Source organism: Xenopus laevis, chromosome 7S (assembly GCF_017654675.1).
Source record: "Xenopus laevis strain J_2021 chromosome 7S, Xenopus_laevis_v10.1, whole genome shotgun sequence".
Classification (NCBI taxonomy): domain Eukaryota; kingdom Metazoa; phylum Chordata; class Amphibia; order Anura; family Pipidae; genus Xenopus; species Xenopus laevis.
The window spans coordinates 62,018,245-62,044,683 of NC_054384.1; the positions used below are offsets into that span (position 1 = coordinate 62,018,245).

The following is a 26,439-nucleotide window of genomic DNA, read 5'->3' on the forward strand; positions in this document are numbered from 1 at the left end:
TAAATTATGTCAATCTCAGGCCTGTTCTATTTCCTTTTTTAATGGTTTTCCAGCTGTGTGCTCATTTCTTAGCAACACATGTATGGTTTGTTTGTTCAAACAAACAATCCTAACAAGAACCATTGTTGAGATATGTTTTCTATACTCAAAAATACATATAACAGAATACTGTACTTCATTTCTAAAGCACTACAGATTTCTTTAGCTACACTCAAATATGTACACAGTCCGAGTTAGAGCCCAAAGTTTTTGTGGTTTAATGACTCCTCACAAACAGAATGCACCAACTAAAACCATAGTCCTAACACTATGGACAACAATTCACAGAATATATGAATGGCTTTAAAAAAAGTCTAGCAGATGGCACAGAGGTATAGAAAAAGGGCGTAAAGTTATCTATCCTGTTTTAATGTGGGCATAGAAACACAAGTACATTTAGATCCAAAGGGTATATGTGGTAATGAAAGAAAGACAATGCGTCTAACGCAAATGGTTTCCTGAAAAAGAACAATGTTTTAAAATGCTATTTAACGTAAAGTACAATTTATTTTACCTAGACTGATAAAGTTAAAAAAGGTGCAAAGCTATGCAGAAATGGATGAATGTAATAGGGATATGTCCTTATGTTATAAAGTAAAGCAAAATGATAAAGGCACAGTAACCTTTTTATTGCAGTTATCTGTATAACAAATAATAGTTAAAGGGGAACTCCACAAAAACATAACTTAAGCTTTTTTTGAAAAAGTAAACAATTTCAAGCAAATTTGCAATATACATCAATTAAAAAATATGCAGACTTTTCACGATTTATAATGGTTAGGAACAGTTCCCTAAGCCTAGCCCCCTGCTGATCTGTCCGACTACTTTGCTGAGGTGGCTGTCTACAGTTACATTGTATCAGCAGCAATCTGTTCTCGGTCTGCATCCTCCAAACCCCACAATTCCCTGCACACGTGATTTCAATACGGAACGGAACATCATAGTGCAGTGCATTGTGGGTTATGTATTTCCTGCATGCTGTCTGTAAGCTGTGGAGAAGCTGTTACAATTTGTAAAATCAGTGTTTAGTCCCTCCTTCCCTGCCAGGATTTCAAATAATGCAAAAAGAAAACAACTGGATTTCACGATAATGATGATAGGTATATTAGGGGTTTCTGTGTTATGTGGGCCTCTTTATCAAATTTTGGTTTGCAAGCTGGAGTTCCCAGTTAAATACATAAGAATTTTCCTATACTAACCTTTATATAGAAAGCCCTTTTCATTGTATACAAATTTAGCTTTATCTAGGAAACCATTCTTCCTGTTTTTAGACAGACTTGTCTTTAGACAGATTTCTTAAGAGATAAAAATTAATTATGGTCTAAACCATAATTAATTTTATCTCTTAACACATCTCATTAATCTAAGCCATGGGAAAATCTTGTCACAATAAACTCTCTTGGCCGAGTCGCTTAGTTACCAGGAGATGATCTGAGAGCACTGCTAAGTACACATGGACTGAAAAATGAGAGAGAGATGGTGTGGGGAGGGAAAACGTAGCCCTAGACATAATGTTAAACCATGTCTATTGTAAACTTTGTGCTGTTCAATACATTGCTAATAGATTTGCTCAGAGGCCCTTACGAGTGCTCCTGGTATAGATAATGTGTGCCTACAGTAAGCTAAACAAAAAAGTTTGGGTAAGATAAGATATGGGGGGTCTGGAATTGAGAACTTAACATTTGAAGCAGCTTGTAGTTGTATTATTTTCATTTAAATTTTGTTGTGTGGCTTAATTTTCTTTTTTATACGTTCATGTAGTTGGTACACCATTCAGCAGCTTATGTCTCCCAAGAAAGAAATGAAAGGTCAAGCAAAATGCTCTACATTTAAACTTCATATATAGTATAAGGCACAAAGTTTGCTGTCTAGTTGCCAGTGGCAAAAAGGAGTTATTTCATTTCAGAAAGCAGAGTTATAAATCTGCTGATTAATTGTCCTTGGTTACTAGTCCTTAAGCTAACTTTGCCTTTGTAATTTCATTACCTCCAAAATGTTACAATGTCAGGGAGCCATAGCTAAGCACGGGAGAAAAACATAAATAACAGTAATAAAACGGTATAACATTTTTCTTCTGTTCCGCGAATAAACCTGGACAACTTTAAATTTGTAGTTCCTGCCTGGTAGGCTTTTGATTCTGTTGAGGAAAATATAAATAGAAGTTTCAAGTGCAGAAATGGTCAAATCTAACCTTTTTTGTGTGTGTGGGATACTAGTGACTCTCAGCAGCAAGTTCATAATTGCAAGTTAAAGCCTTCCGTTCCAAGTATAAAGTCTTTGTGGCCAGCAATGTATATCTGCAAACTCTCCAATACTTTTGAAGATTAGATTCAATTGCTATAACTGCTTAAAAAATTGTACATTTCCACCAGTGTCTTTTCCACCTCACATTTAAAATTCTATTTTAAAAAGTATACATTGTTACACAAAATTCTCGGGACCTGGATAATGGATCTTTCCCTTAGATCTTCATATCTTAAGCCAGTTAGAAAATCCTTTAAACATGAAATAAACCCAATAGGCTGGTTTTGCTTTCAATAGAGAGTAATTATATCTTAGTTTGGATCAAGTACAAGCTACTGTTTTATTATTACAGAAAAAAAGGAAATAATTTTTTAAAAATTGGATTATTCGGATAAAATGGAGTCTATGGGAGATGGCCATTCCGTAATTCGGAATATAATTCTGTGTAAAAACTGGCCATATTTACAGAAGTGCCATTGATAAATAGAATAACGGTGCTCTTGCTCTTTGCTTTACAGACTTCCAATGAATCCATTTTTGAGCCTTTAGTGTCATAACAAAAAATACATATTTCTTGATTTCACTGATAACGTTTTTTAGAAAAACCCAGAGTGCTACAGTCTCACATGGATTTTGGTTTCATTATATATCTAATATTATTAGAGGCAGGTTTTTCAGTAAATTAACAAACATGGCACATACAGCTTGTCAGTACTTAAAGCATAAAAAATGTGACTTAAGTGCTGTTGGAACCAAGAAGCCTCAGGGCTGTAAACAAGAGCGGCTGGAGAGAAGAACTTGAGGTGCCTTTCACAGAAAATCATAATTGGTGAGAGAGTGCAGCAATGTAGTGGTACGGATACTTTTAGTTCTAACTCAGTGCCCCAAAGTGGCTTTCTGTTTGGCAGGAGATGGGTGAGGGCTGGGCAGTTTTTCAGAGGAACCAGAGCTGCTTAGCGTAGACTGGAGATAGACAGTCTTGTGGAAGAGTCTGTTGCTTAGGAAGACGACCAGTGAAAAGAGACGAAGCTGAAAGTGGCTAAAAACAAATGAGATTTTTAAAATAAAATATAAGTACAGCACTTAATAGTCAAAAAGCCATTTGTAGAACACTGTGGGCACATGTAACTACAGAATATGCTACTACTTACCACTGCTACACATGTCAACATGGGCAGCTTGTTTTACAATTTTTTTCTGTCAATATTATCTTGTATAACAATCGGTTCAAACCCGAGTAGAGGAATACAAATAGGTTTTGAAAAGTTATACAACTGTCCCCTGCAGAACCTGATATTCTGCATAAAAAAAAAAAAAACTTGCATCCTTACAGCCTATCACTTCTATGGAGATTTCTTTAGCAGTCGTGGTAGATGGGTTGTTAGCTGCTGGTGAAACTGCCAGCAGAGTAAAAGGAATCAAGGTTATACACTCACTGCACCATAAGATGCCATTGGGTGGTCTCGAAAAACTATAGACAGGCTGTACTGAAACACTGGATGCCATGGGTGGTTTCCAACAACATAGACTGTATTGAAGGGCTTGAGTTGGGAAAAGGCTTAAACAAAAATGCCTACCACAATTAAAAAACACACATGAGCAAGGGAAGCAGTATTCTTTTCTGCCTCCAAAGTACAATATAAACATACTGTATGTACAAACACTTTTTTTTTGTTAATTATATTTTAACAATTGAATATGGTCTGTTAAAGGAACAGTTTGGTGTAAAAATAAAAACTGGGTAAATAGATAGGCTGTAGAAACCTAGAGAGCTGTAAAGCAGGAAGTAGAATACTGGCCATTATGTTACACATCCAGTCACTACAGCTATTATACATTATATTTTTGGAAAACTAACTATACTGAAATTGTTTTTTCGATTTTACCCAGTTTTTATTTTTATACTGAACAATTCGTTTAAAGCACTATGTAAAAACTTTGCTATATGGATTCTGAGAGAAACATGAACTTCCAAGTTCAATAATATAGTTACTATTAAAATAAACACTAAAAATTGTTGTGTAATATTTACAGTTATTGTATAAAAATATTAAGATAAATAGGTGGTTTACTTACTACACTTTCACAGGTGTTTTAGCTTCATTCGCACTGATAATAAACAATGGGAAAAGAATAGAGAACAAACAGCCACTGCAAAAGAAGCATGACAAATAGAATTCAGCAAGGTTGTTGAAACATATGCGTTTTGACAAAATGCATGCTTAAATGAAACATACAGTGAAAGGCTATGGCATTATATTTGAATATATTAAGCCTTATGAGAAGGTTTGTATTTTTACAAAAGAACTGCTGTACGCATTGTTGCGGCAAAACAAAAAATAATGTTCCCAATCGTTTATAAATGCAAATTGCTGATAATAGATGTTCTAAACTCATAATATGTAGTGAACTTGTACTATGCTAGGTCCTCATACTTGTCTTTTGAAAAGATAAAGAGGTATATCTGTCTAATAAATAGTGTATTATCTTTTATTTGTTCATCAGTGCATGTGCTTTCAAGTCACTAATAATTATGAAAACCTATAATTATATCTTAACATATCTGCTGATTACTGAGAAGTGTTTTCTTTGTGTTTAAGGTATAAAGAAACATTACACAGGGTTACCAAAACCCTAATTATTATGAAAACTTATCATTATATTTTAACATATCTGCTGAAGTGTTTTTTTAGTGGTTTAGGTGTAAATAAACATTATAGGGTTACCAAAACCCTGCTAGACAGCTAGAAGCCAAGGCAGCTTTAAGAAGGCTTACACACACTGAAATGGACAGGGGTAGTTCATCTTTCCATCAACTTTTAGTATGTAGACATTGGTATTCTAGGACAACCTAAAATGATTGCTTAAAATAGTCTCTATGGGAGGTGGCCTATCTGTAATTCAGAGATTTCTGGATATTGAGTTTATTAAAAACAGATACTGTACCTGATTGACCTGGGAGAAGACTACAGCAGGCACCTATTATGGGAAAATCTGGTGATTTTATCTGGTTGATGATGATGATGACCAGATAAAACCATCATATTTTACTATAACAGATACCTGCTGTAGTCTTCTCCTAGGTCAATTAGATACAGATATGGTATCTCTTATCAGTAAACCCGGTATCCTTAAAACTTTACAGGTAGGCCATTTAAGCTTATTAAGCAAATGCTTATAAATGGCTTTTGAAGTGGATTTCAATAATAAATTACCTAATTATATACGATGACTGCATGGCAGTTAGTGAAGCCAAGGGTAAACCAAATCCAAAGTAGTAGGGCCAGTTCCTTTCAATGTTGGATAACCGCTGATGCATTTCTATTCCTGCAAACATAACAATGCTTTTAAACAAAGAAATGGTTTGGTTTATTTTTAATTCATGTTGCTCATTCAACTTCCAGACGGATGCTGTTAGAAATATTGCCATCTTTTGCTACATGCTGATTCAATAAAACATCACTTCTCAGTTACCGGTGCTATAAATCTTTAATCAACTGAATCCCATTGCTGCTGGACAATATGGTTACAGTATCGGGTGCAACAGGTCAATAAAACAAATTCTGTGTCCCATTTCCAGTTCCTTGAAAACACACTGCAGCCTTATTTACACCGATTGGATGAAGCATTCTCCTCTGGAGAAACAAAGCCTGGAGCTGAAATTGGTTTACCGTATATACCCGAGTATAAGCCGAGTTTTTCAGCATCCAAAATGTGCTGAAAAAGTCTACCTCGGCTTATACTCGGGTCAGCGGTACCCGACCCGAGTGATTGCAGTCACTTTTAATCATTCCTATACCAACAGTACACTTGGGGAGAGACTGCAATATCCCACAATGCCCTCTGTTGGTTATATGAAAGAATAACAGTGCGCCCTCTGTTGGTTAAATGAAAGAATAACAGTGACTGCAATATCACACAGCGCCATCTGTTGGTTATATGAAAGAATAACAGTGACTGCAATATCACACAGCGCCATCTGTTGGTTGTATGAAAGAATAACAGTGCGCCCTCTGTTGGTTATATGAAAGAATAACAGTGACTGCAATATCACACAGCGCCATCTGTTGGTTGTATGAAAGAATAACAGTGCGCCCTCTGTTGGTTATATGAAAGATTAACAGTGACTGCAATATCACACAGCGCCCTCTGTTGGTTATATTAAAGAATAACAGTGACTGCAATATCACACAGCGCCATCTGTTGGTTATATGAAAGAATAACAGTGCGCCCTCTGTTGGTTATAGGAAAGAATAACAGTGACTGCAATATCACACAGAGCCATCTGTTGGTTATATGGAAGAATAACAGTGACTGCAATATCACACAGTGCCCTCTGTTGGTTATATGAAAGATTAACAGTGACTGCAATATCACAAAGCACCCTCTGTTGGTTATACGAAAGATTAACAGTGATGGCAATATCAAACAGCACCCTCTGCACATGGTAGTGGTACAGTGGGACAATGCACACAGTAATCTGTTTGGCAATTCTCTGTCACCATCAACTTTGCAAAGAAGTACGGTTGATCGCTGGGGGGGTCGATTTGGCAGAATGTGCGCTGCTGGGAGACAGGGCTGTAGTTGTGTCTAGGCTTATACTAGAGTCAATAAGTTTTCCCAGTTTTCGTAGGTAAAATTAGGTACCTCGGCTTATACTTGGGTCAGCTTATACTCGAGTATATACGGTAGTAAGTTTAATTTAAAGCTGTGAGGCTGAATGATCAAAGATGGACCTGGAGAATCCAAAAGTATTCTCAGCAGTTCAGTTTGCTTTACGGTCCTGTCAGGAATGTGTCAGTTTCAACAAACTGACAGTTATGAAAGAAAACAGATGTGTCAATATGTTAAGACATACAGATGTTTTGAACCGTTGAATAGCCATTCTGCTCTATGGAACAGTTGTGTTCAGCTCTGTCTAGTGCTGAACGCTATCATGTGTCCTAATCTACTCCCAAATGTGTATGAATACAGTAAAAAGGGATTCTGATTTACTTCAACAGAGGAAGAAAATGTTATCTGATGTTTTTTTCACTGGGCTATAACCAATTACCATTCAAAAGAAAACATCAGGCATTTACAGGCATATGAAAAAGTTTGGGAACCCCTCTTAATTCTTTGGAGTTTTGTTTATCATTTGCTGAGCTTTCAAAGTAGCAACTTCCTTTTAATATATAACATACCTTATGGAAACAGTAGTATTTCAGCAGTGACAAAGTTTATTGGATTAACAGAAAATATGCAATATGCATCATAACAAAATTAGGTGAATAAATTTGGGCACCCCAACAGAGATATTACATCAATACTTGTTGAGTTGAGCCTCCTTTTGCAAATATAACAGCCTCTAGATACCTCCTATAACCTTTGATGAGTGTCTGGATTCTGCATGGCAGTATTTTTTATCATTCGTCCATACAAAACCTCTCCAGTTCAGTTAAATGTGATGGCTGCCAAGCATGGACAGCCTGCTTCAAATCATCCCATAGATTTTTGATGATCTTCAAGTCGGGGGACTGTGACGGCCATTCCAGAATATTGTACTTCTCCCTCTGCACAAATGACTTTGTAGATTTTGAAGTGTGTTTAAGGTCATTGTCTTGTTGGAATATCCAACAATATCCAACTGTTTGAGTTGTCTGTAACCATTCTTACAATCCTCCACATATGCTGCTCCTGTATTTCTCTTGGCCTGCCAGACCTGCGTAAACAAGCAACTGTGCCCGTGTCCTTCCATTTCCTGATTACATTCCTTACAGTTGAAACGGACAGTTTAAACCTTTGTGATAGCTTTTTGTAGCCTTCCCCTAAACCATGATACTGAACAATCTTTGTTTTCAGATCTTTTGAGAGTTGCTTTGAGGATCCCATGCTGTCACACTTCAGAGAAGAGTCAAACAGAAGCACAATTTGCAATTGGCCACCTTAAATACATTTTCTCATGATTAGACACACCTGTCTATGAAGTTCAAGGCTTAACAAGCTACTCCAACCAATTTGGTGTTGCCAGTAATCAGTATTGAGCAGTTACATGGATTCAAATTAGCAAAATTACAAGGGTACCCACATTTTTGCACAGCCATTTTTTCGCAATTGATCTAATTTCATACAACTGAATACCGCTTCACTAAAAATCTTTGTTCAGAAAACACCCCTGTTCCTCGGAAATGAAAGACATACTACTGTTATATTTGTTGTTGAAAGTGGAGTTAATGATTATGCAGGCTGAGAGAGGTTCCCAAACTTTCTCATATGACTGTATAAAATAGGCCATGTCTTTAAAGGAAAAGGCATTTTATTGCCAATAGATTAGCTGCAATAGTGCAAGCTAGAATGCTATATTTATTCTGTAGAATGTTTTACCTGAGTAAAAATCTCTAGAAGTTTCTGTTTGTTTAGGATAGCAGCTACAGTATTAGCTTGGTGTGACATCACTTCCTGCCCGAGTCACTCCCTGCTCACATATAGCTCTGGGCTCAGATTACAGCAGAGAAGGGGGAGGAGAGGAGCAAACTGAGAATGCTCACGCCCAGGGCAAGGAGGTTTAAGCTGAAGCCAGGAAGTCTGATACAGAAGCCCATGTATACACTATAGAAGGAAAGAAATGTTATGTTTCTTTTGACAGAGCACTCAGAGCAGCACTACTTTGAGGGTTTACTGGTATATTTAGGTGGACCTTTCTGATAAGGCTTACCGTATATACTCGAGTATAAGCCCACCCGAGTATAAGCCGAGGTACCTAATTTTACCTACGAAAACTGGGAAAACGTATTGACTCTAGTATAAGCCTAGACACAACTACAGCCCTGTCTCCCAGCAGCGCACATTCTGCCAAAGCGACCCCCCCAGCGATCAACCGGACTTCTTTGCAAAGTTGATGGTGACAGAGAATTGCCAAACAGATTACCGTGTGGATTGTCCCACTGTCCCACTACCATGTGCAGAGGGTGCTGTGTGATATTGCAGTCACTGTTATTCTTTCATATAACCAACAGAGGGCGCTGTGTGATATTGCAGTCACTGTTATTCTTTCATATAACCAACAGAGGGCGCTGTGTGATATTGCAGTCACTGTTATTCTTTCATATAACCAACAGAGGGCGCTGTGTGATATTGCAGTCACTGTTAATCTTTCATATAACCAACAGAGGGCGCTGTGTGATATTGCAGTCACTGTTAATCTTTCATATAACCAACAGAGGGCACTGTGTGATATTGCAGTCACTGTTAATCTTTCATATAACCAACAGATGGCGCTGTGTGATATTGCAGTCACTGTTATTCTTTCATATAACCAACAGAGGGTGCACTGTTATTCTTTCATATAACCAACAGAGGGAGCACTGTTATTCTTTCAAATAAGCAACAGAGGGCACTGTGTGATATTGCAGTCACTGTTAATCGTTCATATAACCAACAGAGGGCGCACTGTTATTCTTTCATATAACCAACAGAGGGGACTGTGTGATATTGCAGTCACTGTTAATCTTTCATATAACCAACAGAGGGCGCACTGTTATTCTTTCATATAGCCAACAGATGGCGCTGTGTGATATTGCAGTCACTGTTATTCTTTCATATAACCAACAGAGGGCATTGTGGGATATTGCAGTCTCTCCCCAAGTGAACTGTTGGTATAGGAATGATTAAAAGTGACTGCAATCTCAGCTACTGCCAGCTGACCCGAGTACAAACCGAGGTAGACTCTTTCAGCACATTTTGGATGCTGAAAAACTCGGTATACTCGAGTATATACGGTACTTAGTTTTAAACTTTCCTTCTCCTTTAATGAGGCATTGCAGTTATCGTAAAAAATATATTCACATATATGCAGAATACAGCAGTTTTACTAATCTTCAAAAATGTAGCAAATAAATAAATACAGATATGGACAAGAACAGGAGACTAGAAACTGCTTTAAGAGTTCACCATAAATTATACTCTACTAACATACTGCAAAATAAGTACAAATCACTTTCTTTCAGAAATACTAAAGCATTATTATTTACCTTTGTTGAACCACCGATACTCAAAGCAGTACAGTGAGTAGAGCAAAGACATATGAAGAAGACTTATGATCTGGCCAATGACATCAATCGGAAACAGGCTCACAAACATACCCTAAAATTAAAAAAGGGGGTGAGATTGCACATTTTAGCAGATGGTAGGCATGTCTTTATGTTAGGCTTTTTTATCCAGACCTGTGACCTCTGTGTGTTTTTGTGCAAAAGCATTTTTTAATGTCCTTTTTTTTTTTAAATGTTTATTTTTTTTAACATGAGATGAATGAATCTAAGAGTTGCTTGTGACAAGATCAACTGGCAGACCCCAGATAGAGGTTTCCTTATTCCATAATACACAGTACAAAATTCTGGCACATCATTCAATATTATATATATATAATAATATATATATAATAATATATTAATATAATACACAAAAGCCATGACTATCTTGTAAATTATATCCTTATAAACGGTGAGTTCTGATGTCATCAGTTATAAACGGTGAGTTCTGATGTCATTTCTGTCACATGACTACTGAAACTTGTGTATTATAATAAATAAAGTACCCCCAGTTGCAAAATATGAGGATATTAGAAGTTACCTCGGAGTTCCATGAACTGTATAAAAACACTCGGCCTTCGGCCTCGTGTTTTTATATGGTCATGAAACTCCTCGGTACTTATAATATCCTTATATTTTACAAAAGGGGGTACTTTATTCACTATATTATAACACATTTAAAATGTCACCAAAATGTTTGCTATACATAAAGATATATTTTCACATTATGGCTGTCGATAGGAATGTCTTGGAATAACTGTATATTTTAAAATAAATTGCCACAACATTTATTAACCGAGCCATATAGACAATACCAATAAAGTCACATATATAAACAAATGACTGTGTTTACAACAGGCTTGTGGAGGATCTTAAATCCAAAGTACTTTTATCTATAATGGCTAATTAATAAAAATGATGTGCAGTTGTCATTATTAAGGATATTATAAATATCTACAGAAGAATAGGATAATTTTATTGCAGTCAGTGCAAAGTTATTAAATGACAATGGCAGAGATAATTGATATATGACATTAAGATACTTTATAAAAACACATTTAGCATCAAGAAACTACACTTTCTGCATTTTGCCCAAGCTTTCAAGCGTGTTTATATTCATAAAATAAACCTCCTTCCCATCTGTGGTCTTCCACAAACATATGAATTTGGCACTTAAGAACAGTTTAAGCAATAATTAACCTTAAAACAGAAATGAATATACCTGGATCAGGAAAAGTGCTTGTAGAAGGAGGTTGAACAGCATGTCAGCTATAATTTTACTGACACTTGGAAAGGATTGAAGTTTTCTTCCAGACAACTCAAATGCCAAATCTGCAATATCCTACAGTGATAGAGAAGAGAAACTGGGGGTTTTGCACATGGTCTCATGATATTACAAAGTTAACTTGATACTGAGTTTCTTCCTTGAAAAAATAACTCCCCCAACACGCTGAAATATATACTGTATGTCCAGTATGGATTTAACCATGGCCTTAACCCACAATGATACAAGGCCACAGTTTTTTTTTTCTTGCACAAAATAAAGAAGCCCACTTGCAAGAATAGTTAGTCAGTGTGGTCAATCAAGTTCACATAAACAGCTCAAGTCACAATCTGGCTTTCAATGGAAATTACTAAACCTGGGGCTAGACTAGGGACCGTCTCTAACCTACAGGATCTATTTATATATTATATATATATATATATATATTTATATGTGCAGCAAGGCTAAAGTCAGATAAGCAGATATTACTTACTGGGGGACACTAAAGACTGCATACTCGTAGTGAGGCATGTTAGCAACTTGGGAAAAGCTGAAGTAATGTACACCAAGGTGCTTCTACTCCTGGTTGGTGGAAGATATTCTTCTGTAGTGCCCTCAGAGGCAAACAACTGAATGTCAGATTAGACAGTAAAAAGACTGTAGGCTGATTCTACAAGCCCACACCATCTGTCAAATGACTTGGGAACACAATTTGGGGTGGCTAAATCTTCAATGCACTTAAGTTTCTGGATAAAGTACAAAAAAATGATCATGGTGCATCTGACAGATATCCTTATAGGAATATGGCATCATTTCAGTCAATAATTTAAATATATCCAAACAGTCACCATCTGTCTATGTGGTGTATTCTAGAAGGAATGACATACCAACTGTGGGTACAAACAACCACGTGTCTAGCAATTTATGGGTAAGTCTAATTGGAACTTGGCTGCTTGAAAGAGAAAAAAAGGCCATGCTTATAACAGAATTTTAAAAAGTGATAGCTGCGTTTGACCATAGCAACCAATGAGCAAAAATATTTGAACAATCATCTACAAGTTAGAAAACTATTGAGACAAACATCACTTGCCATGTTGCCCAATGTTTATAAATACACCCTTGCTTACTGTAAAAGGACTGGTACTGTTGTTGGGTAGTCAAATACATTTCACCTCCAACACAATATACGGTTTGCAAACAGTATGTTGTTTGCTCTACACACCTGTAGCAGACAGTTTTAGAAATTTCTGGCAAATTACCATTTAACAGTTTAGCCTTTCAAATCACTGCGGCCAACAATTCTTCTTTATAAACATTATGCTTAAATACACTTTAAGAAGATATATTTCAAAGCAGTTTCAAACAAATCATGGTTGGAAATGGGTTGATCAACTATTGTTACTGCATCTGTGAAACTCATACACCAAATCAATAATTACATACCTGGAACCAGATGGCATTAACAACTTTACTGAGGACGAATAGAGGGAGAACCCATAGGGCACTAAAAATAGAAGTGAGGATAAATTCGAGCCAAGACCAGACATCTCCATGTAAGGATGGATCCCCTAAGAATGGCAGGTTAGCATGTCAAAAACATTATCTTTAAAAACGTAATGTTTTTAATTTCACATAAAATTCTTGAAGAAAATGTAATCAATGCGACATCCTAATTTTATACAGGTATGGATCAATTATCCGAAAACCAGTTATCCAGAAAGCTCCAAATTACGGAAAGGCTGTCTCCCATAGACCCCATTTTATCAAAATAATTTTGTAAAAATTATTTCCTTTTTATCTATAATAATAAAACAATACCTTGTACTTGATCCAAACTAAGATATAATTATACAGTATATTATATTATTATTGGAAGCAAAACCAACCTATTGGGTTTATTTAATGTTTACATGATTTTTTAATAGACAAAATATGAAGATCCAAATTACAGAAAGATCTGTTATACAGGAAAAAAAAATCCAGGTCCTGAGTATTCTGAATAACAGGTCCCATACCTGTAATCGGTTTCTCACAAGTTACCTATGCTGCCACCCACCGCATATTGTAGTCATGAATTAAACAGGATCTGAGAACCACTAATATACATCAGAAAGAAATATATTTTCAGGATAGGGTTAGATGCCTTTTTAGAAAGCGAGAGCCAAGTTAACGCTTGTACAAGGTTAATCCAGGGACTAGCCCAATTGCCAGTCAGGAAAGCATTTTCCCCTTATTAAGGTCAATTAAAAATACTCCAGATGGGTCTTTTTCTGCCCTAGAAACTTTTTGTCCATAATAGGATAGACCCTAAAGCTTTTTGGGGGTTCTCTCATTGCCTCTTAACATTCCTTGTAAATATAGCTTTAAGAGATAATGAGTTAGAAAACTTACCGATTATACGTGCTGTAATAGTTTGAAGAAGTGGGATAAACATTCGGTAAAACAAGAAGAGGCTCAACTTAAAAAAAAAAAAAACAAAGAATTAAGCCTTCAGTTCTACATTGAATTTAAAAGGAATCTAAGGCAATACAGAATAAAATTTAAGAGAAACATAAAATAAATAATATAAATATAATGGGATAATTTCATATCAAAAGCAGAAATACAGAACTGTCAATTACTATGCTGGTAATCGACAGGCAAGCATAAACTCCTTTGTTACAATATAGTTTTGTAGCTGCAATATCTAACCTCAATGTAAGCAATACTAATAGGACTTACCCAGAATACACCACCATTCCAAGCACAGCACTGAAAGATCCTGGTAACAATGCGTGGTTCGCTAAAAAATGTGAAAATATTAAAGGGATCCTGTCATGATTTTTATGGTATAATTTTTATTACTAAATGACATGGTATACATTACAAGTTACCCATTCTACCACTGAAACTGTTAGTTGTAATATTGGTGTGCAGGCCACCATCTCAGGTCATTGTGCCTTATCCTGTGCTACCAAAAAGAGCTAGCACTTAACAATGGAACCGTTTTCAGATAAGATAATGTTTCTCCTACTCAGTGTAACTGAAGGAGTCAAGAGTTTGGGTTTGCTAGACTTGGATTATTACTATTTAGTGCTGTTCACATATCTACCACTAGGTGGGGCATGGGGGCATTTTTCTCTTTTAAAATTCTTTTTATTGAATTTACAATAAAATACATTGACTTGACTATATGACAATCATACATACAATGTTTAAAAAAAAAAAATTCATGTGAATAATCTTCAAAAATGTTTTCCATGTGAACAATAAACATGACATGTTAAACAAATAAGACCTTTTATCTTCTTTCAAAATAAATAAATAAAGCCTGGCAAAGCAAGTATGAATAAATCAGTTAGAATGAAAGTATTAATAAAAAAATGAACAGTTGTGTGAATGACTTACACTCTATAAAGTTTACCTAATTCATTTATTTTCAAACATCTTGCCCCATAAGTTTTAAAATAAATTTCTTTTTGTTATCATCTAAAGATGAAATATAGAGGGACCATCTACATTTAATTTTATTTCTTTTTACCTTTCCATTGTTCAGCTAATGGGTTGATAGGGGCAAAGGCAGGAGTGATTATCACTCCAACTTGCAGTACAGCAGTAAAGAGTGATTGAAAATTATCAGAGCACAATGCATGTGGCTATGGGAACCTGGGAAAATAAAAATACGTCTAGGCCTCTAGGATTTCAAAATTAAATACGAAAAATGGAAAAATGAATTTCAATACAGGATTCTGCTAGAGGAGCACAATTAACAAATGCATTTTGTAAAAACAATGCTATTAAAAAATCTGCACAAACATAAATTTATCTGTACTTTATGGATTGCACAAATACAGAAATATAAAAAAGAAGAATAAGTCCTATAAATGCTAGTTATAAATAAAACTCATTTGGAGCATACAAAGTACAGCTCATTAACTGCTTTTCTGCCATAGATTATATAATCTGCTGGTGCTGTTTATACATTTCTTTTTTTTTTTTTAACATTAGCAAGTTGTCTGGCAACTAGCTGGCAATAGCAATTTGTTGCTATTCCCAACAGTTTCTTAGGCACTAATCTTTAGTCATCATCTGCAATTTATAAAAAGCATTGATATTTTTATGCACTGCAGTATGCAAACCCATGAGTTACATTACAATGTTGTGAATCTCAGAGAAACTTCTGCTAAGAATGTGATTTCAGTGAACTCACTTTTCTGGCTTTCTTTCTTCATTTTGGGCTCTCCTCTGTGCAAGAGCGCTGCTAGCTCGCCTCTTCCTCTGTTCCTCCCTCTTTTGCTGAATTCTGGCATCCAGCTTTGAGATTGTGCATATTCCCCAAATGGAGTCTTTAATACCCTGTGAAAAAGAAGACCATGGAAAGCATGGAATATAATAAGAGTAGCAAAAATTTGCACAAGTAAGACAGAGACTATTTAAAGTTGCTTGAATAACCTTGAAATTCCGTGTGACTTTCCTAACTCCTGCTGGGTTTTAGGCCAATAAGCCATAGCAATTCCCTGAAGTTAGTCTTCGTTCCAAAAGCCCATTCGGAAAAAAATTGCGGTAATTGCCAATTGCAATTTCAATTTTTTTTTTGCTTGAAACCCAGTGTAAGTTAGGAAAATCATGCAGGGTTTACTGAAATATTGCTCAAGCTAAAAAGAAAACTGCCAGAACCCAAGGTTCTTCTCAGTGAGCACCACCAAGCAAGTCTCTTCTTCTTTCTTCAAACTCCCAGGGCCTTGACATGCACAGTAGTGAAAAAAAAGTTTGGCTTTTCACTCAACTGCACGTACACACACATGCTAAGGATGAAGAAGCATTAAGAGGATTGCTCCATGGTGCTCGCTTTAAGAACCCCAGGCCAGGGCAGTTTTCTGCTGACAGGAGCACTGGAGTTTCCAGGAAGGTTGACTATAGCATTATGATTGGTCAGAGTGTATATGGATTGTGTAGATTGCCACCATAAATCCTGAAAGGTGGTGCAATTATGCATAAATAAAACTGGCCTCTGAACATACATAAAAATTTAAAAAAGTGGAACACTAGGATAAACTATATGTATTTAATGTTCATAAATAATTAGGATGTCTTCATTGCTTATTATATTGAAAGAATCCATGGAAGCCATATGACCTGAGGGTTCCTAAATAAGTGGTTTTGCTTTAATTCTGAGGGCTACAAATAGTGGGTTTTGCAGAATTTGGCAGTGGGATACAGAACACTGGCATCTTGGCTTTTGGAGGGTGGTTGATACTGGAATGCCAGATACGGGGTCCAATACATGCACTGTTAAAAAAATAAAAAATAAAAAGTATGCAGAGAATGCAGACACCCTGAAGTTGTGCACACCTTTCTAAATTCAACTTACACGGGTAAGGTCATTAAGGAAGGTTCTTAAGCTGTCAGCCATCTTCTCTGGAATACTGCGCTGGGTAACCAAATTATCAACTGTAGAGGGACAGCATATGTAATGTCCTACAAATACTCATCATGAACAAAGATAGCTCATAAAAGAACCTATTAAAGAAAAAAAAAACTGATTTCATTACTACAGTTAAAAAAACAGCAAGGTGGAAATGTAACCTGAAATCTAAAATGATATAAGGCTAACAGGAGAAATAATATTATATCCATTAAAAACAGAGGAGTCGGAAGTACCATAAACGGAGGAGCTGGGAGTCGAAGCATGTAAGTACCGACTCCACAGCCCTGGAGAAAGGGATTCTGCTCTCATACTCTTCTGCAATAAGACAGAGCAGAGATCGGCCTGAAAATGCATGTGCTCTAATTTTTTGGGGTGATTTCTACTCTGCTGCACTCAGGCCGACGCTGTGCCTGTCAATGCAACTTCACAAAGAAGAGTGAGGGAGCAGACCCTCTTCTCTCTACCTTCCTAAAAAAAACACAGGCTGAGAGAAGCAGACCATAAAGTCCTTATTTTCCAAGCAGAGGAAAAGAAAACAGTTTTTCAGTGTAGTTGATCAGTTTTTTAACATTTCTATTTGCTCAAAGACAACAGACAACAATGAAGATATTCTCAATGTAATAAATGTGGTTATTATGGAAATGATGGGCAAAGCATTGTACAGTTTATTGCGCTTTTTAATCCCGTGTGAATGAAGCTTGCTTATTGTGCTGTTTCCTATTTGCTGTGTCTGTATACGTGAACTGCCTTAGAGCTGCCAAGAGACAAGGAAATTGAGATGGAGATAAGTATAGATTTATCACTGCGATTACCCTTGAATTCAGCTTTATTTCTTAAGTAGTACCCCTGTGTTTAAATATGGCTTAATTAAGGCAATTGAATGTACAGATCTAATGAAAGTTTACAGTTAATAACAAAATAAATTTTCCTGCTTTACTCTGTATTTGCTAAATATTTGCTTTGCATACTGGTGCACACACAATTAGGTTATGCCTGGTTACACATATTTCTATTCATTCTCTTAACCCCAACTATCCAACACCCTTCCTAAACTAATGCTAGCAATAATCTAACATGCATACGGACAGTCCTGCCACAGAGCAGCATCAAAGAATTAAGAGCAAAATGCTTGAAGTCATACATGGAGTAATGGGGCCCATCCACTTTACTACAATGCAAAGTCTTGTTCACTTATTTGATTTACGCAAACCAATAATTTTTATGTTATGCATTCGAAAACCCTTTAGGGTTGTTTCAAGCGAATAACATCCTCAAGTGTATTTTCTCTATCATATCCCTCTCCAACACACAAACATGCATTGATGCTATTTATATATATTGTTCAATACATTACTTACAGAATCATTCAAGTCTATTCACACCCGTGGCAATGCTGGACCTTGGTAACCATGGAAACTGCATTAGCATGGCAACCAGACAGGGTCTGTGAAAGAGATCACATCACATTGTAGGAAAATCAAATAGAGCAATTTATCTTTGTTTCAAAATTCAACAATGACACCAGAATGGAATAATGGAAGAAAATGAACAACAATCCAGCACTGGTAGTTTAGAGACTACTGGTGTTTATGCTTTCAAATTATATAAACTTTTGTAAATAGCCAGACCTAAAAAGTTCCTTTGAAATGGAACAGCAGTCCTGAAAAGCTCATTAGACATTACATCATGGTGTATAAGGGAGATACGTAAGGGCCCCATAAACAATAAGTATTAAAAAAAACTGTACATGACTACATTAAACGTGTCAATTTAAATTAGAGATGCACCAAAACCTGAAGTCTGGGGTTCGACCAAACTCCCAAATCCTTGGGAACAGATTCAGGCGAATGCCGAACCCTCAATGTCAATGGAGATTTCCACCACACAACTGGACAAAGCTTATGCGTGTGCAAACCACACTCAAACTGGCAGGCACAATTTTACGGTTATACAGTGTTCGGATTTCGTTTGGCCAGGCTTCGGCTGAATCCAGCTTAAAAAAAAAACAAAAAAAAAATTTGATGGCCCCATCTAAAAATGAAATGCTCTGTAAGGCTAAACATTTATTGTTACTCTGTATTACTCATCTTCAACAACTTTAAAAAAATTAAAACCAATTGCAAATTGCCTCAGAACATAACTCTTGATATCATACTAAAAGATAATTTAAAGGTGAACAACCCCTTTAATAAATAAGTAGAACCCCCATTGTATGTTTTTCAGGGGACCAGAAAAAAAGTTAATTATCCAGGAACATGTAAAGTCAGGGAAATGTATTATGTATAACATATAGGTGGCACGACAAAACAACAATGTAAAATGAGGGAAAACTTAAAATCAGGAGATGTAAAATTGAGGTTCCACAGTATAATCATAGCACAAAGATTTCATTCATACAGAGAATCGAAACTAAAAACTCATGAATCACATTGGAAGCTACATAATATCTACAGCAACTTATGGTTTCATGTTTTTAATTAAAATATCTTTTATTCACTGTATCATGGTATCAAAAATAGCTAGAAAACTGTTGAAGAAGCACCCAGCAAATAAGACAGGGAAGATATAGCTGCAGTGAAATTTCTAATATTAAAGGGATCTTGTCATCAGAAAACATGTTTTTTTCAAAACGCATCAGTTAACAGTGCTACTCCAGCAGAATTCTGCACTGAAATCCATTTCTTAAAAGAGCAAACCGATTTTTTTATATTCAATTTTGAAATCTGACATGGGGCTAGACATTTTGTCAATTTCCCAGCTGCCCCAAGTCATGTGACTTGTGCCTGCACTTTAGGAGAGAAATGCTTTCTGGCAGACTGCTGTTTTTCCTTCTCAATGTAACTGAATGTGTCTCAGTGAGATATGGGTTTTTACTATTAAGTGTTGTTCTTAGATCTACCAGGCAGCTGTTATCTTGTTAGAGAGCTGCTATCTGGTTTCCTTCCCATTGTTCTTTTGTGGGGGGGGGGGGAGGGAGGGGGTGATATCACTCCAACTTGCAGTACAGCAGTAAAGAGTCATTGAAGTTTATCAGAGCACAAGTCACATGACTTGGGGCAGCTGGGAAATTGACAATATGTCTAGCCCCATGTCAGATTTCAAAATTGAATATAAAAAAATCTGTTTGCTCTTTTGAGAAATGGATTTCAGTGCAGAATTCTGCTGGAACAGCACTATTAACTGATTCATTTTGTTTTTTTCCCATGACAGTATCCCTTTAAGTTCAATACGTTCTAGTTCTAGTTACTAGAAATCAGTGCTTGTGCCGTCTCTCTCTGCTGCATCTCTTGCCAAAACTTATGGTAGCTTTATTTATTGTATATGTTTTTCATGTTGCCAGTTTAAGGAACATTAAACTTGAACCAAATTGTAAGTTTATCGAAGGGATTCTATCAAGGGGGAAAAAATCACATCCTCCTGCAGAATCCTGCTCTCAAATTTATTCAAGCCCTTTGTTTTTATTTCTATTAGGGTTTTGCATTTTCATACATAGAAATAAACAGGGGCTACACATAGTTACCAAAGAAAACAAGCATACCTGTCTGGAGAGTCACAGGCAGACACACATGATGTGTGGGTCAGGAAAAACTCAATCCGCACCTGACCCTAACCCACAAATAACATGTTCACCCAAAAAAAGAAAGCCTTACTTTTAACTTGCCCTCATGGCATGTAAAATCTATGATTACAACATGTAAGGCTTTGTAAGAGTGCAAGTCTTTTTTTCTCATCTGTACGGTATTATGCTCCCTAGGCTAATGGTTTGGAGCTCAGCACCCAAACCAAGGTATTTACAGGTGACATTTTACAGCTTGAATCGATTTTGCTGGTGTTGTGCAATGGTTGTGCTATTAGCCCATAAGTGGCAAGACTTAATCAGATACTATGCTAGTGCTCAAAGAGGAAGTTGAGTTTACTTGTAAAGCAACGGAGGAAAAAAAAAACTTAAGAATGAATCCAGGGACAAATCTGAATAGATAATAGGAAGCAATAAAGTGTAATGTGCAGTCTGTTATTGGGCTTTCATACAGAAAGACTCTGCCTATTCCATTTGTGTTCCTTGCCTACTGGGATAAGCTGCACTGTGTTAATTAGTTCCTGCTCAGTGGCAAAGTCCTGCCCATTACTTGCCTTAAAGGGGAAGGAAACCTCGTCTGCGCTAACCCCCCTCCCCCCCCTCCCGTGTATTGCCCCCCCTCCCTCCTCCCCCTGGCCTACCCCTCCCGCTGGGCAAATGCCCCTAACTTGTTACTTACCCTTCTGCGCAGGTCCAGTCCAGGGAGTTCACAGGCGACATCTTCTTCCACGCGATCTTCTTCCTCCTTTGACCGGCGCATGCGCAGTAGGATCATTTCGCCGGTACGATCTACTGCGCATGCGCCAAAACGCCGGTCAAAGGAGGAAGAAGATCGCGTGGAAGAAGATGTCGCCTGTGAACTCCCTGGACTGGACCTGCGCAGAAGGGTAAGTAACAAGTTAGGGGCATTTGCCCAGCGGGAGGGGTAGGCCAGGGGGGAGGAGGGGGCAATACACGGGAGGGGGGGTGGGGGGTTAGCGCAGAGGAGGTTTCCTTCCCCTTTAAGTTCCTTAGTCTAACCCCCCACTGTTGCACATTCATCTGTTCACCTTACTGGCCATGCTGAAGGTCTAGCAGACTGGAACTTCCCATCAACCATTTCTATTTCCAGAAAAAAATAATCACGTCCACATCAAGCATTTTCATTATGTTACATATTCTGAGGCAGAAACTGAACAAGTAAACAAAAACTATACCCCCCAAAATGAATACTTAAAGGAGAATTAAACCCTAAAATTGAATAGGGATAAAAATATTATGTTTTATATAGTGAATTTATTGCAGGAGGCTAAAGTTTGAGCTTGTCAATAGCAGCAATGATCCAGGACTTCAAACTTGTCACAGGGGGTCACCATCTTCGAAAGTGTCTGTGACACTCACATGCTCAGTGGGCTCTGATTGGCTGTTGAGAAGCTAAGCTTAGGGCTCGTCACTAATTATCCAGCAGAAAATGAGCTTCCCTGGCTGTAATATAAGCTGATGCTACAGGTTTGCTGATTATTAAATTCTGATGCTAATTGCACTGGTTTCTGTGCTGCCATGTAGTAATTATGTGTATTAATTACTAATCAGCCTTATATTGTGACATTTCTATTCTATGTGTACTGTATATTGTGAGTGGCTCCCTAAGCTCAGTAAGTGACAGCAGCACAGAGCATGTGCAGTGAATCAGCAGAAAAGAAGATGGGGAGCTACTGGGGCATCTTTGGAGACACAGATCTTTACTGCTAAAGGGCTGTGGTTGCCTTGGGCTGGTACAGAAGCACAAAACATCATGTACAACATTTCTACCTACTTCTTTGGTTTAACTTTCCTTGTCATTTAAGCAACAGACGGTTAACATCATATTAAGTGGCATATTAAATAATCTTACCAAACTGGTCTATATATTAAAGTACATTTTGCCCTTTTACATCTCTTGCCTTGAGCCACCATTTTGTGATGGTCTGTGTGCTGCCTCAGAGATCACCTGACCAGAAATACTACAACTCTAACTGTAACAGGAAGAAGTGTTGAAGCAAAAGACAGAACTCTGTCTGTTAATTGGCTCATGTGACCTAACAAGTATTGTTTGTTGGTATGTTTGTGTGCACAGTGAATCATACGATCCCAGGGGGCGGCCCTTATTTTTTAAAATGGCAATTTTCTATTTATGATTACCCAATGGCACATACTACTAGAAAAGTACATTATTATGAAAATGGTTTAATTAAATGAAGCAGGGTTTTACACATGAGCTGTTTTATGAAATATCTTTTTATAGAGACCTACATAGTTTGGGGGTATAGTTTAGATAACAGAAATTGTAATAAAGTGGGTACCAAATAAGCAGTGTGAATATTTATGGGCACATTTATCAAGGGTCGAATTGAAAATTTTAATTTTCACATTTTTTTTATGGTCGAAACTGTCAAATTCAACTAGGGAGTTATTCAAATTCGATTTGAGTTTTTTTAAGAATTCAAATTAGATTTTCGAGATTTTTCATACTCCGGCCCTTTAAGAACTCAAATTCGACTATTCACCACCAAAAAACTCCTGGATTGCTGTTTAAGTCAATGTGAGAGGCCCAGGGATCAATTTGGAGTTGTTTCCAGCCTTCCTGATATTCAAGTTTTTTCCAAAGAAAAAACTCTAATCGAGTTTTTAAAATTCTAATCGAATTTGATTCGAGTTTTCAGGTCAATTTAATTCATCAGGGTTTTAAAAACTCGCATGAACTCTAATGAATTCGAAATTCGACCTTTGATAAATGTGCCTCCCCCTATTGATTGGCCACATGATGCAGTCAGGTGCTTTCAAGTGTTCATGTCCTACTGCAGTATGGTTCTCTTGTGGGAGGGAAAGAGTTGGTGAGATACATACAGTATGAAAGTTACAGCACACATTAAGCTGGTATGCCTATTTCAATCTGTGCAGGGTGTAAAACACTAATTTATGAATGTTACATTAATTTCTAACTTGGTGTCCATTTTTTTGGACGCCGATTAATTTTCGCGGCAGTTTTGCGAAACGCAGGAATTCGCCGCAAATTCGCCCATCACTAACCAGTGGTTCATCTACAAATCTTTCATTTACTCCTTCGTGACAAGGTACAGCAGGTTTTTAAAATCAAATAAACAGATAGTTACAGGTATGGGATTCATTATCTGGAAACTAATTATCCAAAAAGTTCCATGTCTCCCATAAAAATGTTTTCCTTTTTCTCTGTCATAATAAAACAGTACTTGTACTTGATCCAAACTAAAATATAAATAATCCTTATTGAAAGCAAAGCAGGCCTGCTGGTTTTATTTAAATATTTACATGATTTTCTAGTAGACTTAAGATATGATGATCCAAAAGTCGATAATCTTGAGGGAAACTGTTTATTGGCCTGTGTATGGGGCCCTATAACGGGCCTGCCCGACCAATATCTGGCCAAAAATTGGGTATATATTGATAGGACGGGTTTAAACATTCTGTGAGTACTAAATTAGCTCGGTGATGCAGTTGTTGGACCGATGGCAGCGCAGTAAGACGGATCTGATATCCAACACGGTTATAATTTGATATATTACATGCAAATGTTGCATATTAAATACTAATCTCTGACTGCAGATTTAAGTCAGACAGAAGTGTAGCTGCAGTGACAGGCACATCTTTGGCTTCAGTGCCTCAACATTGATGGCCTAAACCAGTGGTCCCCAACCAGTAGCTCACGAGCAACATGTTGCTCTCCAACCCCATGGATGTTGCTCCCACTGGCCTGAAAGCAGGAGCTTATTTTTGGATTCCTGGCTTGGAGGCAAGTTTTGGTTGTATAAAAAACAGGTGTACTGCCAAACAGAGCCTCCTGTAGGCTGCCAGTTCACATAGGGGCTACAGCCAATCACAGCCCTTATTTGACATCCCCATGGACTTTCACATGCTTGTGTTGCTCCCCAACTCTTTTTACATTTAAATGTGGCTCACGAGTAAAAAAAAGTTGGGGACCCCTGGCCTAAACATTTATATGCCCAGAAATGTAGCGAGTTATAACAGTCTAGGGGTCTGCAAACCATCTAACGGGAGAAAAATAAAAATGCATGCATTTCTGACACCTGAAATTAAAAAATAAACTGCGGTTGAACTTTACCCTTATACTTGGGCTAAACCAGCCCTCTGTTTTAATTAGGGGTGCACCAAATCCACTTTTTTGGATTCGGCCAAATCCTTTGTATAAAATTCGGCTGAATACCGAACCCTAATTTGCATATGCAGAAGAAGTTGTCCGAATCCGAATCCTGGATTCGGTGCATCCCTAGTTTTAATGCTGCCAACGCCAACAATAACAGCACAAATCAGTGCAGAATAAGAACCTAAGAGGCTAAATCTATAACGTTGTCTTAATTTGAAATGTTTTCCCATATTCCTTGGTGACATTATCATTATTATCATAGAAACCAGTCATTTCTTTTTTACATTTTTTGCAACCCCAGCCCTATTCCTGCCAGTGAGCAGTTTTCTGGTAGGAAGGTATTCAAGCTGTCATTAAAAAAGAACTCCTGCAAACCTACTGCCTCCTGAATAGGAATACTGACTAGAAGGTTTTTTTTTTTGGCAGCCACAAGTCGTCAAGGGGGACCCCTGCTGTGCTACACTTACTTGGATTACCACCCACCCCAGTATACTGCAGACTTCGGGAGGGGGCTGCTAATGAGTCTTCTTCTTAGTGTTCTTCCCTCTAGCTTTCTACTAAACAACAGTCCCGATTTCACAAACACAATACACAGTCCCAGGTTCACTACTTACTCCTCCCCGCAATACTGTTAATAGCAGGTTCCTAGCATCCCGTCTTGCAGAAAATCCGAACGCCACAAGTCACATCACGCGAGACTGGCGTCACAACTACGCGCAAGCGCAGTGAGACATAACGTAGATGCCTTGTGGGCGTGGCGAGTCGCTTTAACTCTTGGTTACACAATCGGAAGCCAGTAGTAAATCGCAGTAACTCTTGGTTGCTGGAAGTATTTGCTGATGTCAGAACCTCTTCACCCAATATGACCAAAACATTTAAACCCGTTTTATGCAAACTAGGGACGAGTGAAATGGGCTTTTTATTTATTGCTCACTATAGGTATCAATCTCGCATAAAGATATGTGGACATACAATTTTTAAAGCGATCTATGATTGTCATTTCTTAATAATAATGAGTAAAGGTTTATTTGGAAGAGTTAATGACACTGATCAATACTTTGGTTTACCAAAAAAAATTAAATAAAAGCAGAAATCAACTGTTACTAGGGTTGCCACCTTTTCTAGAAAAAAATAACAGCCTTCCTATATATATTTATCTTTTTTCACTATTAGGGTTAGTTCACATGAGGAGATTCAGGGAGATTTTGTCGCCTGGTGACTTCTTCCGGGCGAAAAACTTTGCAAACTGCCTCCTCGATGTCTTCCCATCCTCTATTATGAAAAGTTACCTGCGCTAAAGTTCACAAGGAAACTCCGGGCAACTTCTGAAAACGCAGCACAGCGTGTGCTTTAGTGCAGGCTACTTCTCTTTATAGCGGATGGGAAGAAACAAGGAGGCAGTTCGGTGAGATTGTCGCCCAGAAGAAGAGGCGATTAGTCGCCAGGCGACAAAATCTCCCCGAATCTCCTTGTGTGAACTAACCCTTAGTAACATTGGGATCAGCCATCATTTTTGCCGGCCAGGCCAGTAAAATACCAGCCAGGCCTTCAAAATACCAGCCAGGTGGCACCCTATCTGTTACACAAAAGAATATAATAGCTGCAGCTATTCACAACGCAACGTAAATAGTTTGCATAGACCATCTATGCTAGTATTTTGGTTAATAGTACAATTTTTTTATA

General features: G+C 37.3%; 1 protein-coding gene across 2 annotated transcripts; it reads right to left on the reverse strand.

The window, feature by feature from the left end:
- Positions 1-1,794: 1,794 nt before the first annotated feature.
- ei24.S (etoposide induced 2.4 S homeolog) lies at positions 1,795-25,462 on the reverse strand. 2 transcript variants are annotated; one of them, NM_001094964.1, is given in 12 exon segments: positions 1,795-3,322; positions 4,360-4,434; positions 5,499-5,610; positions 10,293-10,404; positions 11,572-11,691; positions 13,057-13,181; positions 14,005-14,071; positions 14,335-14,395; positions 15,803-15,948; positions 16,964-17,112; positions 18,379-18,464; positions 25,371-25,462. In NM_001094964.1, coding segments are annotated over 10 exon segments (1,023 nt in total). In that variant the 5' UTR covers positions 17,006-17,112; positions 18,379-18,464; positions 25,371-25,462; the 3' UTR covers positions 1,795-3,159.
- Positions 25,463-26,439: the final 977 nt, after the last annotated feature.

Coding starts and splice junctions, on each gene's coding strand:
- ei24.S (XM_018226990.2), bottom strand. CDS start 17,005: ATGGCTGACAGCTTAAGAACCTTCCTTAATGACCTTACCCGT. Junction 13,182..14,004: donor TATTACAGCACGTATAATCG/GTAAGTTTTCTA, acceptor TGCCATTCTTAG/GGGATCCATCCTTACATGGA. Junction 4,435..5,498: donor CAGTCATCGTATATAATTAG/GTAATTTATTAT, acceptor CTTCTTTTGCAG/TGGCTGTTTGTTCTCTATTC.